Source organism: Anoplopoma fimbria, chromosome 20, assembly GCF_027596085.1.
Source record: "Anoplopoma fimbria isolate UVic2021 breed Golden Eagle Sablefish chromosome 20, Afim_UVic_2022, whole genome shotgun sequence".
NCBI classification, from domain to species: Eukaryota; Metazoa; Chordata; class Actinopteri; order Perciformes; family Anoplopomatidae; genus Anoplopoma; species Anoplopoma fimbria.
This window is the reverse complement of record NC_072468.1, coordinates 9,650,819-9,671,243: the sequence shown is the minus strand read 5'-3', so window position 1 is coordinate 9,671,243 and position 20,425 is coordinate 9,650,819. Positions and strand designations below refer to the sequence as shown.

The 20,425-nt window shown below is 42.6% G+C and overlaps 1 protein-coding gene across 2 annotated transcripts in view; it reads right to left on the bottom strand.

Annotated features, from left to right (window-relative positions):
- oxr1a (oxidation resistance 1a) overlaps positions 1–20,425 on the bottom strand; it is a 149,449-nt gene that overhangs the window by 78,642 nt on the left and 50,382 nt on the right. For both annotated transcript variants that reach the window (XM_054621113.1, XM_054621115.1), the window contains exon 3: positions 4,671–4,867. In XM_054621113.1, the coding sequence (XP_054477088.1) occupies positions 4,671–4,867 (197 nt within the window). The remainder of the gene's footprint in view (positions 1–4,670; positions 4,868–20,425) is intronic.

The window sequence follows — 20,425 nt, the reverse complement described above, 5'->3', positions numbered from 1 at the left end:
CACCATCCGATCAGGCAGGTTGCATTGGAGTGTCGTCTGATCACAGACGTTGCATTGGAAAGACAAAGTGGAACAGCAGCCCAAGTCAGACAACAGCATAATGTGATGAAAATTCCCCCCGAAGACTGCAGTCAAGGTTGGTGCCACAGTCAGTAGCAATCTGTTGGTGTTTGTCCGTCTGTCCTCGAGACAGATTACCCTTCTGCCTGTACCCCCCCAGTGTCAGACACACCTGAAATACATCAGAGGACAACAGGGTAGAGAGTGTGAAGATGGAGAGAGTGAGAGACGAGGTGGAGTGAGGAGAAAAAAAAAAGAGGGAAGGAATAAGCAGAGCAGGGATCTGAGGACAAAATGGCAGAAAGAGCATCAAAACAGGATTGGGGCGGGGTGTGGGGGAGTTTTGGAAGGATGCAAGGAGACGAGAAGTGCAGCAGCTCTCCTTTTAGAAGCCATTATCTGCAGCGACACGCTGTGAAGTCTCTCCATTTTCCCCCATAGAAAAGACATCGGCAGGAGGGACGGCGGCTTGTCGCCTGCCTGCTAGTGCTTACCAAACGGTCATAAACTGTTTCCGTAGTTAACCTCTTCACAAACACATACAGATCTAGTATGTGAGTGCACAGGAAGAGCATGAGTCAGCCTCTGGAAAAAACAAAACAAAGAGCCCTCGCGCAGCACGTTTTCAAATGCACACTCGTTGTAGGCCGAAAGCGCCACGAGTTATGCTTAATGAGTCTACAGCGGGGGAGACATTTTGGTATGTCTCATGTTGAGCTCACGGAGGCTACAGGCTGGCTGCAATGACAAAAAGGTCAGGCATGGTGGTGCGACTTTCGAGGCTGTCAGACAGAGACGCTGGGAGTCTGGGGACAGCCGGTGTCACACCTTCTCAGGGAGCGACGCCTTTTCCTCTATTGCACTAAACAAGAAACGTTCCTGAGCGACGTCACTCTGACCTGCTCTGACTTGCCCATCTGTCATCCACTTTCTCTCCTCTTTTTCTTTTTTTGCACTTCCTTTCATCTTTTGCTCTCGAGCGATGGCCGACACTCATCAGGGCGCACTTAAATGCTGCTCTTCATCATTTCGAGTTGAAAGGACGCCTCAATAATGTTGTTAAAATGTGGCACGCTTAATTCGAGCACAGCAACATATCGACGACTGCTTCTCCTCAGAGCCGGGTGGGTGTCGTCCTGGTGGGGGGGCTCATTGGGTCGGGTCATTAAAATGTCGGCAGCGAATGTGCTCGTCTGCCTCTAATGACAGGTCCGTCTGAAGTATGGCAGACAGCACAGCAAGCTGCCTGCCACGTTATTACTATCCCATTAGAATAAATTAGCATGATCAGCTCTGCAGGAGCAGCATGGCCCGGGTTTGACTGTATAGGAAATGCCACAGGGCTCCACTTCCTGGATCTTATCTAGATAGGAACTAGAGAGAGGGGACACAGTCACTAATCAATGTCTCATTATGTGACACGGCGGCGTAAATGAGTGACAGATGCAGTATTTCTGTAGTCGTATGGGGGGGGGGAAACTGGGGCCTTGATGTGAGTGTGTTTTTATCTAGGCCGACGCTGGCCGGAGCAAATGATTAACTGCTGCGACTCGCGCTTAAGAGGCTTGTGCAATTTGTTACTTTGTAGTTAAAAGCCGTAAAAAGCACTATGAGTCACAGCGGCGTTTCATCTAATGGCTGAGTGGCTGTGACTTCTGACCCCGCGCTTTTAAGAAAAAGAGCCCACGGTTCCCACCCGATTGGGTAGTGGATGATAAGAGCAGGGCTGAAATATCAACAGTCGCTCCTCCTGTCCTCCCGAGCTTTTATTCCGCAATTTCTCCTCATCGATTATCGCCCGCTGAACTGATTAGGACGGCGGCGGATCGATCCGTTCTTCTGTCGATGCCTGGCCCCGGGGAGCGGAGTCGATACATGATGACTCTGTAGAAAAGCTAATAGGAGAGCGACACATCGTCTTCCTACTTTCGGTTCTCGGTGATGCAAACGGTGACCCTTGACCCCCGGGTGACACGATCCTCCTGCCCACCCGGACCCTGTAGCAGAGTTTTAAGCTGCTGCACCGATTTACATAACTAATCGCAGGCTGTGTGCCAGGCAGGGAAATTTAAATTTAGAGAGCTGCATAAACTCACCTGAGACGCTTGAGGTGACAACTATCCATCTTTCACTTTCTCACTTTAGTTGGAGAGGGTAAAGTTTGCTGAAGTCATGTTTTTTTTCTTCTTTATTTCAGCTCATATCAAACAGAAAGTCCAAACTGTATTTCTGAGTCAGGTTGCTTGTGTTACCCAAAGATAAGGACACAGGTCAAACTGGTGCATTTGCCCTTTGATTGGTTTCATTTCGGCTGGTTTAAAAGGCCTCAACTGAACTCTGGTGCGGACAACAATACCACATGGAGACCCCCCAAAAAGCGGGGCCTAGGTCTGGTTCCATCAGGACTTGTTCACGTTGGTGATAAAGCAAAACAAACTGGATTTTAGTATACAGTATACATGTATTTTTAGTGTGAATTGAAAAAGTTAATCTCCCATTAAATCCAGTCGCAAATTGGAAACCTTCCGGTAGCGAGAGTGATAGCGCCATCTACAGTTACTGTATGGTCTTCCTGGTTTTAGCAGTTTTTCCCTCGTCAGCTTCTCACAGAACTTCATCTAAATGTATTATTTATTATTTTGTGGGTTTTTGTTTTGGAAGACTCTCTCGTTCTCCTGTGCTGCAGTACCATTCTCCACCTTAGCTGTTACTGATGTGCCAACAGGGGGCGCTGCTTTACAAAAAAGAAGCCTCATCAAACACTGTTTAATGTGATATCTGGTTGCAAATATAATGTTTACTATCAAATAAATCACAGGGGGCATCAGTATACTAATAAAAAATGCATTCTGTCATCTATCAAACTTTTCCTATGGAGCTATATAGGCAGGGTATTGTACCACTATTTACACCTCTTGGCTTGTTTGTAATAAGTCACTAAACATAAAGACTATATATATACCATCATATCATCAATCAGCTTATTTAATAAGGTAATGCACCCAGATAATGTGCAGTCCCATCAAACAAACGTTGAAATCACGTCAATTTTCTCCTCCAAGCATTATAGAGTGAGCCAACTAGTCAGCAAACAGTCAATGTTCTCTCCCCTGCCAGGTGATAATAAGTGCCAGACGTGGAAGTATTCAAATGTCAACACTCACTTTGGTGTCCATGGTGTTTTTCGTCATCTGGGACTCAGATTTATTTTTTTTCAAAATTACTTTTTTCATTCAAGCATTTTTTGCACCCTCTCATATTGCTGACCTTCTCTCTGTTTTTCTATGTTTTTACATTTGTCATTATCCAGTTTCCATGGTACCATGTAAAATAATTAACCTTGTTAATCCTGATTTTCCCCAAACATTTTTTTGGGTCTATTAAATACGTTTTTATGTACATACACAAATTGATTTAGAGCCAAGGAGCCATTTCCTAATTGCTGCACCATTGCACAAAACTGAAATTTCTTAATGTTTTGTGCATAATCATATCAATATTTCCTTGAAAAAGTATTTGGAAACATTGTCAGGCTCATATGATATGTGTCAGTTTAGCTTCAAGCTAATCGTGGCTGACACAACACTATTTCCTCCACCTAAAAAGTTAAGAAAAGTGTTTGTATTCGCAGTCCTAAAATAAAGGACTCTATTGCACGTAAATAAAGTCCTGCAGCAGCGGTGTGTTTGTGGTACAGTAGGGGTAAATTAACTACATAGAGAAGTCACAGCACAGCAACAAGCGCCCATGATATGTCGCTGCAAATAAAAGAGGGATCAGTCAAAATAAAGGTCTTACAGATTACCTTTCAGTGGTTCAGCAGAGTGCTGCTGGTGTTCTCGCTCTCTCTCTCTCTCTCTCACTCTCGCTCTCTCTCTCTCTCTCGCTCTCACCTTGACCCGAGCAGCTCGCTAACCAAATCACACCCATGGAGCGAACAGACGCATTGCATTCATGAGTTTTCGGAATTAGTTTAGCTCAAAGTCGTTTCATCATCTGTGAAAAGGCAGCTCCCTGAAGTGTACTTACTCTCACAGTAGCAACCTGCCCTCCGACACAGAAATAAACCCGACAGCAGACAGCTTCCCCACCCCACCCAAAATAGAATTCATTGCAGGAATAAATGTCATCACAACCACGTAATTAAAATGTGCGGGCAGGAAATTAATTAGAAGGTGAGGAACGCGGAGGGGCCAGCCGTGGATGTGACACGGTGAAGTTTACTTGGGTGAGAAATTCATGTTGACTGTTCAGAGAGCGCGTGGACTTAAAATATCCCCACACCCACATCAATACACACAGAATAATAACAAGCCCTATATAAGAATGTAGCAAAGGCTGATATTTCAATGAGTAACACGTTTAATTAATTAATGTATTCCAGACTCTACAACATGAGTTCATGGAAGTTTTTACGTGATTTCGCAGATATTTGTATTGTATTAATAGTTAATCTAGAGTAAAGATAAATGGAGCTGTAACATAAGGTTGTTGGTTTGAATCCCTTGACCAGGTAATGTATGCATAAATAAAGTTTTAAAAATTCTTGTCATGGATTTTACATCATCAGCTGCCACACAAACAGATGGACATGTCCCCGTGTCACTTACCTATGGTGTAGCCTCTCTTCAGCTCGCCACACCGGGGGCTGCGACGTTGGGCGTTGGTCGTGTTGTTTTCCTGCACGGCCAGGACGGCCGTCGTTTTGGCAACAGGTGGCGTGGCCTTGTTGAGGGGCGAAGCTGGCACCAGAGTCGGGGAGAAACCTGCACTGGCAATATCCACCGACTGGGACTTCTTCTTCAGTCTGCAGGGGGAGACAAGCAAAAGCACATTATTAATATGTTTTTTAAGATTGAAAGCTATTATACACGCCAACGCCGTTGTGGAAACACAGCAGAGTAGTCGCGCATCCTCCACCGCTCCGATCAAGGTGTATTTGCATCTGAGGTTGTCGATGTCAATGTGCTGTGTCACAGAAATTAAATTGTGCAAGACAATTTTTGCAGCAGCAAGGAAGTTGGGAGGTAGAATCAATAGGCTAATCACCCCCTTGTTAAGGGTGAATTCATTAGAATCGCTCTGCTCTCTCAGTGCAGAGCCTTCTCTACAGTGAAGAGGGATAAAGCAGGGGGTTCTGGAGGGGGACAGCAGGAGTCCAGAGTGAAGACCTTGCTGGAGACAAAATCTCAATGAGAAACAACCAATAAGAACAAAGGTTGGAGTGAATGATTAGTATTATGTCTGTGTTGGTAGAAAATGTTGCAGATCATTATCTATGCTTTAATTTCATCCCATCGCTTTTCACCTGTCTCCTCACTACATCCTTTGATGGTTTACAAGTGGTCCAGAATGCTGGGGCAAAGCTTTTCACCAAATCCTCTTAAAAGGTCTAATGTGAATTCTTGTGAACACTTTTAGAGCTCTGCATGGTCAGGGACCTTTCTACAGTAGAGGTCTACTGCAGCCATGTGTCACTAGTTGGGATTTTGCCTCAGAAATGATGGTTCTCAACCTTTGGAACTCGATCCTTTTGGACTGAAGAGTACTCTGCATTGCACTACCAGAAATAGACGCAGCTAAGCCAGCAATACGGTCCTTTTCTTTATTCTGTGCATTCTTCATCGTTGTCAAAACCTGCCGCCTACATTATCCAGAATGCAACTGGACAACCAAGAGTTTGGTTGAAGTTTTGTGTTGAGTTCTGAGATGAGGAGTGGCCCACAGTGGCAACACAAGTGACATCACTTTGAGGCACTTAATATAATTGATTTAACTTTCTTGTTGTTTTCTTTGTACATATACAGCTGTACAAAGAGTTCTCCTTTAAAAAGAATCTTAAAAGGTATAAAGAATTCATGACTCATGTCCTGCTTTTCATACTATTGATGGTAGCAGTTGGGCTGTAATAGCCATTTACTGTATTAACTTTACATTCCGTAATTAACTCCCTACAAGGTTGTTTTCATTGATAGTAGCGGACTCCGCCACTGTCACGCTGGAATTGAATTATAGTGTTTATAAAAGAGCATTTATAAACACCAACATCAGCTACTAGAATGACATACAGGCTTTCCTTACACACTGTTGTGCAGGAAAAGGATTTAGAGGTAGAGAGCTTATATAAAGTGTATCAAAGGTACAGGCCGGCTGAGCTAGGTCAAATCAAATCTGCCTTCGACAACTCCTGAAAGCTTATTAAAAGGATGAAGACATCCTGGGTTTGGGTTTGCTCTGGTTATAAATGGGTTTACTAGGCTAATCTGAAAGGATAACGCTCTATCCACTTACATATGTTCTCATAGTCATGTATACAGAGAGAATTCACAGAACACGCTGACACACACATCATAACAGAAAGTAAAAAATAAAAAAAAAAAAAAATAGATTATACTTCGGCGTTCCTGTAAAAACTTAGGGTAAAAAAAAAATAAAAAAAAAATGGCAAAATGGCTCCTGAAACACTATCTATCTGTAGTCTGAAAAAGTCCTGAAACAGCAATACAAGATTCCCAGCACTCCGCTCCTGCGCACACACTTTCAATCATTCCAGCAAAAACTGCTGAAGCGAACAGAATCTTTCTGGCCATTTCACCCGAGTGCCCATCCCCTGATGGACCAAAGCAGCACACATGACATAGTGTCTAACTGGCTAATGAAAACGCATAATCTCCATGGAGATCCTGTCCATCACTTTATGGGTGTGTGTGCGTTCGTTCGGAATTGAACCAACCCAAACGGTTCGGAGGACGAGGAGGAGGAGGATAAGGCAAATGGAGCAGGCTGAGCTGTGAATAAACAGCAGTTGAAATTATGTTCTGCTTCACAGAAGTGCTCCCCAAAGTCTATTTAGTCTGGAAGAAACACACTCACTGAGCATTTTTCTCCAAGTATATTCACCAAAACTAAAAAGAAAAGCCCTGAATACTCCAACGAAAGCTGTTGCTTGACTTTGCACAGAAGACTGTAGGATGAGTGGATTCTTTGCTTAAGATGTTATGAATTTATTCTCATTAAATTAAAACTTTTATTTCTTTAAATATTATGATTTTATTCTTCTTATTATTTAAGTCCAGTTTATAAATGAATTTCATTGCCATGAAAAGGTTCCACAAGACACACAATAAGAGGGAAGAGTAAATCATGTCTACGAGTGTGTTGACTGAGCAGGAATAACATGAAAGGAGAGAAGTTGATCTATAGGAGAATAAAAAGTTGAAAGCAATACAGAATGCCTGAGAGCCTTACTGTATTATATGACACAATATTTCCCTGGTGCCTGAACTTTGTGTTTTCCTGTAATACCATGATGGTGTAACATCATGGTATTTACACCATGTATTGTTGCGTAAAAACTTACAAAGATGCAGGAAATGAAGTGTATGAGGCTTAAAACTTCCTTGGGGAGGACCCTTAGACTTGAACACTCAACATGCGTTAAAAACTAAACACACCCTTTTCTCAAAGCTAAAGAAAGGAGGACAAAGTTAGCTGGATATGTGAGATTGTGCTAATGATAATAAGCTGCATGTTTGTTTGGATGGAACACAACTGATGTTAATGGCTGAGGACGAGAGAGAGAGAGAGACACATAGAGACAAAGTAGAGAGAGAGAGAGAGCGTGAAAGAGAGACAAGAGAGAGAGAGAGAGAGAGAGAGAGAGAGTGTGTGTGAAGTCCATCTCCACTCCCTTAGGAGTTGGTACTAATTACTGTCTCATCATAGAGCAGAAGCCCCTCTTCCAGCTCTGTTTCACTGAGCTACAAGACCAAAGCATCAAAACATAATGTGTGTGTGTGTGTGTGTGTGTGTGTGTGTGTGTGTGTGTGTGTGTGTGTGTGTGTGTGTGTGTGTGTGTGTGTGTGTGTGTGTGTGTGTTTATTTGTGTGTCAGAGATCAAGTGAGAAGGAAGGAACAGAACCAATGTGTTCAAGTCTCACAAAGATAGATGGAAATGGAGATTCAGTATGTTTATGTTTGCAGTTCAATCAAAATTCCACTTTCTTTATTGTGCACTTCTTCACAGGCGGGACTTTACAGTGAACGATGCATTGCAGTGTAGAGTCAGTCAGCTCCAAAGCTCCCCAAACGTGCAACTCCCAAAGCCTCAAAACAGTGTTTCTTTTGGGAATCTTAATCCACAAACCTTTACAAGTACACGTGTACCTTGTATCACCAGCCATAGGTCTGTAGTCAACACCACTTTGAGTAAAGCCCATAAAATATCAAGACAGAGTCTAACAGACTCAATTCAAGATTACCATGTAGAGAACAAAACAGTGCCCATTCAGTACTCTTCTCTATGCCCTAATGATGTTCTGCCTTTAACTGTGATATGACTTCAATCTGAACTGTAACTACTGGGTTCATAACTATGTAAAATGACTGACTGTCTTATCAGGCCAATGCTAACAGTCACAGTGCTCACTGAGGTAAACTGGCACTGACATGTGACAGAGATCCAGGGCTCACCACTGTAACATCACATCTGCTCTAACAGCACAACAGTACATCCCTTGTTTTGTCCTCCTCACTGTCCCCAAACCTTGCACCTTCAGCTCCACGCTGAGTTTTTTTTTGTTGAAAATAAAGCTTGTTATACTTGTTCTTGCTGCAGTGTTTGTACTGTGGGGTCAGCATTTTGTCCTGCTCTCATGCTGCGTGGTGCCAACATTTCCCACACCGCCTCAGGCTCTGCACTGTGGTAACAATGTCCCGGTACAGGAACAGCGGTCGCGTTCACACGAGAGTGAGTCTACTACATGACAAGACTGTGAAAAATGCTGCACAGGATGTCATTTTTGTCTCTTTAATTTTTAATTTCTGTCAATTTATGACCCTGCTAAGAGCTAACCTGTGGTCAGCATAGTCATTTCTGATGTGAACGCAACATTTCCTTGGTTTACAGAATTACCTTGAAAGCTGCCCGCTAACTTCAGCTACAGCTTCCGCCCTAATGGCTGTTAATGGAGCAGCAAACGAGTATCATCACTTATCTAACCTAAGACCATGAATTTCTCAGCAGGTTTCCATTAACTTGTAACTGTAATGACGATCGAGCCCAAACAGCAACATTTTGGATTCAAAGCTATTACACAGAGGTACCGAATTCCAAACAAAGAGCATCAGTATAGTGTGATTGGAAATTTCACACGTCCACAAACCGATGGGTGACGTCAAGGTGACTTTGTCCACTTTCCATATACATTCTATGGTCGTAGTGTCCTTGGGCAAGATACTAAAACCCCAAATTACCCACGATACATCTGTGTGTGAGTGTGAATCGCTCCTGATGAGTGGGCAGTGCTTGTATGTTAGCCTCTGCCACCAGTGAATGATTGGGACTGTAAAAGAGCCCTATATAAATGCAGTCCATTTACCCTTTTTTCAGCAGGATCACAGAAAAACTACCCAATTTTCATGAAACTTGGTGTAAGGCTACAGCAAAGCCACACAGCCATGCTCTGCAGATTAAGTGTCATTGGTATGGGTAAAAAAACAACAACAACACAACACTTTGAAAAGTGTACTGTATCTAGTGGACATGTTAGAAAGCGTGGAATTTCACAACCCAACTAATAATCTGTGAGAATGCCACGCCACAAACCGGTTTTCTCAATTGTGAAACCCAGAAAAAAGCCCTTATGGGAAATTGCAGCAAGATTACCAGGCTCTTTTTTTATCTGGGTAAATAGGCTTCGTCCAGAGCCGCGATTGCACCAATCTCCATCTCCCCTGCAAGCACAGAGATCATGAGCACCAGAGAGGAATGAGAGGCACACGTCAACAAAGCCACCGGCTCCGACACATTCCCACCCGCGAGCAAACGCTTACGCAGAGATGAATAGAGGGAGGAGAAAAATGCAGGCAAACAGACGCAGAGGCATTTTTTGTTTTCTACCCCCGCTGTTGTGATTTGACCCGGGCCAGGAGGCAGTGGTGTGTTTCCAGCCCTGCCAAACTGGCATCACCGAGATTATCCGACTCTGCTGGGATCCACGAGGTTTGGCAAAGGATGCATAAACAACAAGAAATTTGGGGCTAAGTCAAAACACGCTTATCGCTCCCCCACTAAGAGGGATTAGACCTAGGAATGAAAAAAATAAATAAATAAATAAAGGGAGCTGCGTCTGCATTGCCTTCCCGTTGCTTGCCTCGCAGCTACGACAATGCACTTCTCTTTTTTTCAGGGAATTGTTGTTTACGTATAGCAGTAGATAGGGTGCTGTGCTATATAAAGATTATAGGGAAAGGCTGGGGTTGACTTCATACTCCGTTACAGTGCTGACAGCGCAATGACCCGTCTGACAGTAATGATGACTTAGAGTCCCCATAACACTGAAAGCTGCTTATGTAACTTTGAAAGAAACGGCAGGGGAACAATCTTATCACCTTCATTTATTGAGAGAGGAGTAGTGAGAACACGTGAAAATGTGTGCTCTTCAGGTAAAGGAACATCATGAGTGAATGATGATCAAGGAGCTCATATCCTTTTCAAGGTATTCGAGGTGGGCAGATGATGTTATCCTTGTACATTGTAGGTATCTTACCCAAACTGCAGGAACATTCGATTTTTGTATCTTGAAGCTGAACTAATCAATGATTTTACATGAAAAAGGACTGAACTGACTGTGTAATGTGAAAGACGTGACCATTATCAGCTGGCTTTTTAGCTTCTTTCAGCTCATTGTTTTGAATTTACTGCCCGCAGTTTTGACGTTCGGTTCAGTCTCTCGGCTCTGCCTCGTTCGTACCTTACCTATCTTAAAGGGTAACTTCAGTATTTTTCAACCCTTTTTTCCCCATGTGTTTCTGCCTTACTGACTAACTGGAACAACAATTTCAAAAGTTGTTCCAGTATTGAGGTAGAGCGCTGCATACAGCAGCCGTTAGCCGTGCTGCAATGTAATCATATCAGGGGCAATTAGGCACAGTTTACATTGACGTTGAGCGATTGACCTTGAAGCTCATTTCGCAGATGCTGTTAACAGCGTTCTCCCTGAATACCAGACCAATTGACCTTGAAGCTCATTTCGCAGATGCTGTTAACAGCGTTCTCCCTGAATACCAGACCAATTTCAAAAATCGTTGTCACTTAAGCACAAAAGACTTCACATGTTGGGAATATAAAGAAGTCATAAACACAAGCAGCAATACCACTTTCAAGTTGGAGAAATTTCCAAGACTGTTAAACCTATCAAATAACAAGTTAGAACAGCAGTAACAACAGATCTGAACAAGCTGAGTAAACATCAATCATTACCATAAATCATAAAAAAAAATTAAGACCCAGGCCTAGGCACCAGTCACTTTGTTTTACAGCACTGGTTAATCAGTTATGAATTATAAAAACTAACAAGGTATCTTCAATTTGGTTGAGGAGTTTTACATACAAGAACATGAGGAGATGTCTTCTAAACCCGAGGGAGTAATCTCCAGAGTACCCGCTAATTACATCTCGTCAACATCCTCCCGTCTTCACACCATCCATCAGACTCAGATCAAATTACTATTTGAAACGGGTTGCGGGGATTTCAGTTGCTGCGGTCTCCGAGGCAGGCAATCATAACAAAACAACAGTGTGGACGAGCTTAAGCCTAATAAGAGCGAGTCAGTCGCCGTCGACACTGTCAGACTGCAGCTGGGCTCAGAGAGGAAGAGAGGGCAACAACAACCTGTGGTCATGTATGTTAATGAGCCCACCCAGTTTCATCCGGAAGCCTTATGAAATACGGCCTGGACCTCGCCGCTCTCTGCTCATCTGTAGGACACCTCTGCATAATGATGCATGGAGCTGTACGCCGCATTACGCTCATCCGCCCTTGCTAAATGCCAGAGCAGCAATTCGGTGTCAAAGGGTCGTGTGGCGGTTTTGACCAATGAGGCTTTAAAACTCGCCTCCGGATAGAAGCGGTGAGGGTTGGCGTCTACAGGCCGGCCACAAAGCACATAAATAAAAGGGCGAATTAAATGAAAAGTCACAATCTGCGCTGCGTCGTTAATTCTTGCATCCTGGGGCTTTCTGGGTGTGGTTTTGACGAGAAGAAACAACCAAATGTTTGTCGTTCGTAGTTTGAACACACTGTTTGAAAGCATCTGTCTAGTGGCAGTCCTTGAGCCGGAGTTGAACAATGCAATCAAGAATCTCCTTATGTAACACATTACAGAGCCTTCCCATTACTGAGGAGTGAGACGCAGCGTTTCTTCGCTGAGTGGGAGTCCATTTTGCTCCCCTCCCCCCCTTCAGCTGCATATCGTATTTGATGTTATCTGTCATCCCTGACGCATCTCCTGTTCAGCAAATGCTTTTTTTCTTTTCAATTCTTTGTGACCCCCATTGCAAACATTCTCTTTGACATTTTTATAATGTCTCATTTTTTTTGTTTCCCACCGGTGAAGGCAGACGAAGGCCAGGATGAAAAAATGAAAAAATTTGGATGTGTGTCTATGTTAGTGTCGGCTGTTACACTGTAATAAAGAAGTGAGATGCGTTACTGAAACAAGAATTTGCTGTGGCAGAGAACTAGGAAAACTCTTAGTGACTTTTCAGCTGATTGTTGTGTAGCAGTGTGTGCATCTTTTGTTTTTTAGATCCTGCATGGTGTCACTTCTCTTCAATAAACCTGATTTGCCCTAATATATCAGCTAGTCTTATGTAATGAAGTGTTTAACATCCCAAAATGTAAGTGGAGATTACAGTTAATAAATAATTTTGAGGTACTCGTATATCCAGTTTTAGGCTATAGTATACGTCTACTCCACTACATTTCCATGAATATTTTACGTTTTACTTAACTACATTTGTTGTACAGCTATGGTTACTACTTACTTTGCAAATTTAGATCCTTAAAACCTATAATACAATACAAAATATAACTTGTTCTTTTTCAGTATAAAACGATTAAATCAGCTCCACCTTGACAGTAAAATTCAAGACATTCCTCTCAAGAAAAACAACAGAATCAATCAGTTCAGCAAATCAAAAACACTATATGTTGATGTTCAAGTGACAAAGCCTTCTAGCGGCCATATGAATGATTACTAATGTCCATTGGGAGCAGAGGAGATGTTATTGTTCAGTAACTTATCCATCGAGAGACAAGGTGGATAGAAGGTGGGCATGTACTGTAAACTCTGTCAGCTCCTTCGTGTTGTTAGCTGCTAGCCGCCAGCTCAGCCGTCCTCATTTTTTATTTGGCACCTTTAAGTGAAGTTTCTGACCACTGTAACAATAACACAACTTCAACTGAGCCTGTGCTTCAATTACAAATCTAGCCTGGCTGATAATCACACACAAAGCATGCACACAAAAACAACATCAGAACAAGACACCGGCACTCATAATGCCTCGCCAACCAACCAGGCCTCGAGCTACGTCTAATGATTTCTTCATCACTTAGCAGCATCTGCCAACAATGTCGAACAGCTCCATTGCAATTCAAAAAAACGGTCCATAAATCAGCGGTTCCGGCTTGTGAGCGCACAGCTGGTGGAGAGGCTTCTATTCGTTTTCTAAAATGTGTCAACATTGCACAGAAACAGCCCTCAGCCACGGGCCTTTCACTTGACTAACAGAGGAATTATCTTAGCTGACACAAGGCGGATAGGGAAAATAGGAAGAAGTAGAAGAAAATAAAAAATAACTGCTTCATTAAGTGTCTGGCTTTGACTCAGGGACATGCTTTTCTCCCTCACTTTCTGGCTCTCTGTGTATCACTCACGCAGCAAATACAAACACGTACAGCGGGCAAACTTGCTCCCTTTATCCCCATCTTGGTGACAAACACACCACGTCAGACTCAGCAGCTCAATCATACACAGCCTCCGGTGTTTGATTCACTGAGTATTTGCAGGGGCCTTGGGACTGTTACTGCGGTCTTCCACTGTCCTCCCTCCCTCCCTGCCTCTCCTCCTCGTTGCTAGCCTCAGTCCCGTTCTCACGCTCTCATTTGCCGAGCGCCAGCGACAGGCGGCGACACGATTGGTCAATAGAAGGAGTGGGTGCGACGTCATGCCACTGTGGTGGTGCAGAAATTAGAGATGTGTTCAGAGTATTGGCAGTGTGCGGAGCATCAGGTTAGATCATCCTCGCGGGCGGGAAGAGCAGGAGGGGAAGGGGGGGGGGGGGGGGCAGCAGGCGAGACAGATGAAGGATGAAAAGGAGAGCTTTAATTATCACAGTTATTGGCTTCCCACATTGCATTTAATTTGTTACGAAGAAGAACACGCTGAGAGATCTCTGAGCAACAAAAGTGTTAAATGTAATATTAACAAACACAACCAGCAACTGCTGCAATGAATGTAAAACCAATACTGGTTGGGGTATTACTGTGGAGATTACTTTAGGAAAGATCCTGTGCTCACGTTTAATGTCAGAACTAATTTACTTTAAAAGAATAGTTCAATCAGATTCTCAGAGACATAGTGTTTGGACACTTTCTGAGAATCTGATAAAACCATTGGGTTTATTTTACAGTTCTGTAATTTGGTGACAGATACTTTAAACAGAGAAAATACAGACAACATTATGATACTGATACATTGGTTATTTAGTTAGCTGATTTGTATGTGTCACTTCTCTCCCAATTAGAACTACAAAATTTTAATTGGAAGAGTACCAATTGAAAACTGTCTCCATATTACCTTTACTTTGTGCTTTGGAAATATGTAAGGGAACTTAGCTCCTGTCAAATGAAGCCTCACAGAAGAAGACTGATGTCAATCTCATGTCTGTGCATTGGGTACAAAGCTGGAGTCAGGATGTGTTAGCCTAGCTTACAGTAGAATTAGGACTGGAGGTAGCTAACCTGGCTTTGATCAAAAGTAAACCCCCAAAAAAAATTAATTTTGTTCAAAACGATATTCAGAACATATCTATTGCCTCCACTCGGCTCTCAACTTGGCGACTGCTGAGTTAGCGGCTCTCACTGTTCTAACAGCGCAAACAACGGCAACAGTGCTAACAGAGCTAACAGTGTCTACCTGATGGGGAACCAGAGTGTGGGCGCTTTGCATTGCGAGACACCCTTTTGCAAAGTTATCAGCTGTAACCGCTGCATGAGCGCAGCGCAGAGCTGGCCATGAGCTAGCCAGGCACGCTAACATGCAGTTAAAGGCAGGCCTGCTTTGTAAACAAAACATAAAGAAGACTTCCTTCTCTGCTCATGTAGCCATTACTTTTCTATATCTGAACATTATAAATAGTTGTTTAATGCCATATTAATGCTCTGCATATCGTATGGGGAACACATAAAACATATGTAAAAAGAAATGTAAAAAAAAAAAAAGCCATTAACTTATGCTATTCCAAGCTGAACATGCCCTAATTCAGTACTTAACTGGCATGATTTATATCCCAAAAGGGTAAAAAGGTAAATAGAGGCAGTCACATTTAACTTACCTTTAATCTAATGTTGGATAGAATAATTCATAGCTGCAGAGCTTTCTTTTTGTTGTTAGTTTGCCTGCTATATTTTTTGTTGCCTATTGCTCATTTTGGTAGTTATTATAGAAGCTTTGAGACCAGTGTGGGTGGAGATTCATTGATTGATTGTCTGATCTTGAGTGACGGATGCCCTATTTTGGAAAACAAAAAACAAAAATGTCAATAAAAAGTTAAGAAAAACATTCTCTCCTTTGCGCATGTCTGAAAGTCAGATAAACAAGACTGAAGACTGCTGCTGATATGAACATCCCATCTGACCCAGAGCAGAGGTAGCTTTGAAAGCATGCTTGTTTGCTGATGCACAAACCTTTGGTTGGCTGCCCGCTTTAATTAGCACAAAACCCTGTCCATCTCATTTACACCATGCCCTTGAAACAGCAGAAAGCAGCCCCGCTGTCTCTGTGTGGACACACTCGGGCTCTATGCATGAGGTACACTACATGTCATCACTGGCACAACGGCCTTGGACGGGCTGAGCTTTTGTTTTCCTATGGAGAACACACACCTGCCCACCAGTCTGGTGCTGGCATCATGTGCTGCTCAAAACTTAGCTTAGTGTCTTCTTTCCTTTAGTAGGAATGAATTGGCTTGGGATACTTTTAATTTTCACCAACACTGTGTAAAAAGGAAGGTATTAAACCATATTGTTGTAGAAGAGACAATTTGGCATTATTATGACAACATTTAGCTAAGTTTAGTTTAGAGTGGACTTCTATTGGAGAGTATAGTGATGTTTTTCCTTATCTTGCAAAGCTAACCCTGTTATTCAAAACATTTGTATTACAATCTGCAATGAACGGAATAAGATTCATGCACTGGTTATGAGCCAGTTCTCTCACTTGCACATCTGTTCATTGCAGGACAGAAAGCAGCGACTGGCTGGAGGCACTGACATCTGTCACTGCTGGTGTCACTGGCACCAGCTGATCAGGAAACACAAATCGTGGGTGTTGAAGGACACATTTTGTAATAGGTCAACTATAAATCGGGATGTGTATATTCAAGGGATGAGTTACTCATTTGGGCCTGTTTTACTCAGAGCTGTGGCTGCCGTTACCTGGAGTTACCCGGTAACACATCTCCACCCACACCTTCCTCTCTATCTCACTGTCTTTAATCAACGCCTTTTCTCCCTCCTCGTTTCCCACAGCCTTCTCATCAGTTAACTAAGCTGGTCAACCCGATGCCCTTCTGCACCAGGAGTTGCTTGGCTCGTTCTGCGGCTCGCTGACATTCACTGAGCAAACACATTAGCTCACTCAAGTGTGATACAATTAAACTGATGTAAAAGCTGAAATGCACAGCAAATGGGACTTGTCTCGTTTAATAAATCTTACATGGTAATCTCCAGGAAGTCGTGTGTTCTCACAATCAAACACGAAACCAGACGGCGCATTTAATCTGAGTGGAAACTACGATTCTTTTTTTAATAGAAAAAGTGGATAAATTAAGTAAAACATCAGTAGCTTTGTCAGCTACTTAACCTTTCAATAAGAAAGGTCCACATAAGGAGAGTCAAAGGCCAGATCTGCTCCTCTCAGAAGGAGAATAAGACAACGATGTTAGCCGGTCTGTAAAAGAAAGAATAGCTCCTAAATGGAAAGTGACAGTTGAGATGGACGTGGCAAATGAAGACAGAGCTTCCAGGAGGTCTCTGGGCAGCTGTCAATCACATCAAACGGACTCACACCAAAGCGACAGAAGGTTAGAAAGAAAGTACAGATAGAAGTGCATTTGATTATTTCTAGTCAAATGTAATATAGTTTGTTATCTGTGCCAGCCAGGCCAAAGTATGTGGGCAGATAATGCGCTTGGTTTTGTATGTATGCTTGTTTCTGTCTGTCCATGGCTAATCTTGCATTCTACTGGACCCATGAGTCTCATATTTTTTATTCTCATTTGGCAGTTTATGCTCAAGGACATCTCCTGGTTGCTGTGATTTACACCTTTTGAAAAAATATTTAATAAACAGTTTTATAGGGTGCTGACTCTTTCCTCCTCTTAAACAGCCATTAGGATCCGCAAGTGATCGCCAACTGCTTCAGTAGAAAAATACATTTAAGGCAATCAGCTAGGCTAAAAGCAAGCCTTACCTAGTCTGTTGCAGGCCACATTTTGGCCTTTGTCATGGCTGAAAAACTGATAACAGAAAAGTTTTGTGGATCAAAAACATATTGGTTATGGAATTAATCTGCAGAAGCTTCGGTTCAAAATGAGACCAAAGTTAGGCACAATAAGAGATGAATAAAACGAGCCAGAAGTGACAATTGAGTGAGATTCCACCCTTCTTTGTCCGTGAGGAGAGAGGGAGACACACCTGACCAGAGATCTGCACTCACTGATTGAAATTCTATCTATTAATGAAAAACTGCAGTCTTCACATGTTTATCAAAGGACTAATGCCCTACAAGTTCCGTGGCCTTTTCTACGAAGATGAAGTTAAACGGTCGTCCTGTGTGTACTGAGTCCTTTTGATGTATATAATAAATATTAAAAAGCAATGCCTCCAATGGTATTGTATCTTGTTTTATTCAACACAAAGCTGCATTGAGCAACTTTGTAAGCCTCAAGTAAAAGTGAGAGAGGATTGCTAGAAAGGCTTAAAAGACTCAAATTGCTGTAGTAACAGCACGGCAGCAATCCAGCCTGACCTGAATTTTATTTTGAAAATGGTGAGTAAAGCCTTATTGCAGCTGCGTTGGACATATGATTGTGTTACTGTTTCATTGGCAGCTTTATATAGCACTTTTGATTTGTTACACATTGAAGAACTCTCAGCCACCGACCACTGGCTTGGGAAACAAACGACAGGAGATCTGATTTCAAATGTGGGCGGGATCAATGCAACAGTAAATTGGATTTTAAATTTCTCAGAGTCAGTTAATGCATCCTGAAGGTGGAGCCTACTATAGCTTTGATGGATGGGGCTCCTGAACGCCCCCTTGTTCTAATCTACGCGACAACAAGCCACGTCACCACGGCTGTTTCAGTTAACAGGCTGTAACACGGCTGAAAGGACTGCATTAATGACTCCATTATAAACCGAAGATGTAAATGGAGAATGGACTGAATTTATACAGCAGCTTTATCCCAAGAGTGGTGCAAAGAGCCTCACAATGTGTTACAATCAGCCATGCACACACACACACATTTACACACACATTAATGCACTAATAGCAACGGAGCTACCACGAAGACCATTGGCAGGATTGTCGCCTCCCTGACTAGACTTCACTTAATTGGACATGAAGGTTTAAAATCCCCGACAGCTGTTTGTGGTTTGCTGTATGAAATTAGTATCTACAGGTATTTCGAACGATACATTTTGCATATTTGCCAGTTAGCAAGGACATCTTTAAATGTGTCCTGTAGAGTGGTCAATTCTATTCTAAATTAAAATGCTTGAAATTAAGGCTCAGGTTTAAATGAATTGAGCTAACTTTGTACGTAATTTGTATAATGTAATGAAGCCCTGGTTTAAAAAAAAGAAAAGAAGAAAGATATTCAATTGTTTCAAAATTTCTTGCAACTCACGGTCAAGAATGAACTCCAATGCTTTACTGTGTACAGTTAAAACAACCTGTCATGTGTTAATGGGACAGCAGTGGACGGCGTTTGTGAAGTGTCACTATGATCCGTTGCCCTCAGCATATGACAGTGTTATTCTCTTTGCTAAAGGAAAAGAGAAAGTATCTTGCAGTGTAGTGACAACAAAGTGTCTAACAAGTAATGTGCCTTATGATTCTGGATTCTACACAAGAGATGGAGATATTGCGGATAAGTTTAGGCTGTTTGCTAACTGAAAACAGATGATTAAGGCTACCTAGGTTGTGTTCTAATCAATTTAAAGGAATAACATGTTGGGAAACGGTGTATCACCTGCAAAGAGAAAATCAGTACCACTCTCAACTGGTTAGCTTAGCTAGTAGGGCTGCCTGGCCTCTCTTAGTCGATTAGTCAACAAATTGTTAGTTTTGGTCTTACACGACTAAGATTTCTTAAGTCGACAAGTTCATTTTATATTTTGTTTTTTTCCTGCTGAATATTCCCAAGACACTCATGAGCACACATCTGGTAAACACAAGATTCGTTTGTGGTAAAATTTGAGGAGAAACACAGATCTGTCGATTAAATCAACTAATTGATTAGTTGACTAAGAATTTCTTTGCTCCAGGACAGCCCTAGTAAAAAAATATCATTCTCCTTGTCTCGTTCTATCCAGGAGCTAAAAACATCTGACTGACAACACCTCTAAAGAGGTAAACGAGCAACCAGTAGAGACTCCAGATATCCAAGAAATAGTCTAGCCACCCGTGAAACCACAACTTGTGGTCTTTACACGTCATATTTTGGATGAATTAAGCAAATGTCAAAGTGTTCCTTTGACAATTCATATACAAGTTCTTACTGGTTTTGACTCACGCCTGACCAAATGAGCCCACAGGTCATCATGTGACTTGCAGCGTGGTGTCACGGTAGGCTGAGCGACGGAGATGACTGATCCCTCCTAGCGGGCAGCACTTAGTGAACAGCCTGTCTTGCTGCAACAGCAGCCAACTAGCACCACGCGGGCAAGCTGCACTTGATATTCCCAGCACAGCTCAGCTCAAATGGGACATCTGTTAGCTTCCTGCAGCTCGGCCTCCATAAACCCACCTCCGTCACAATGAGGCAACTGCCCAGCTGCTTTGATATCAAGTTGGCATTTTAAACTGATGGAACTTAGTTTAAGAATCATATTTTGGTGCACTCCGCACACTTGCAGACGAATGAAGGGGTCCGCAGGTGATTCATGTCGCACAGCTGCAGCCTTTGAGCGTGTGTTGATTTTAAGAGCAGGCCGCCCGTCCTCTTTATGTACTTTATACTTGTTCAGGAAACAGAGAGGTATGCAAATGCAGAGGGATTAGAGGAAAAAAG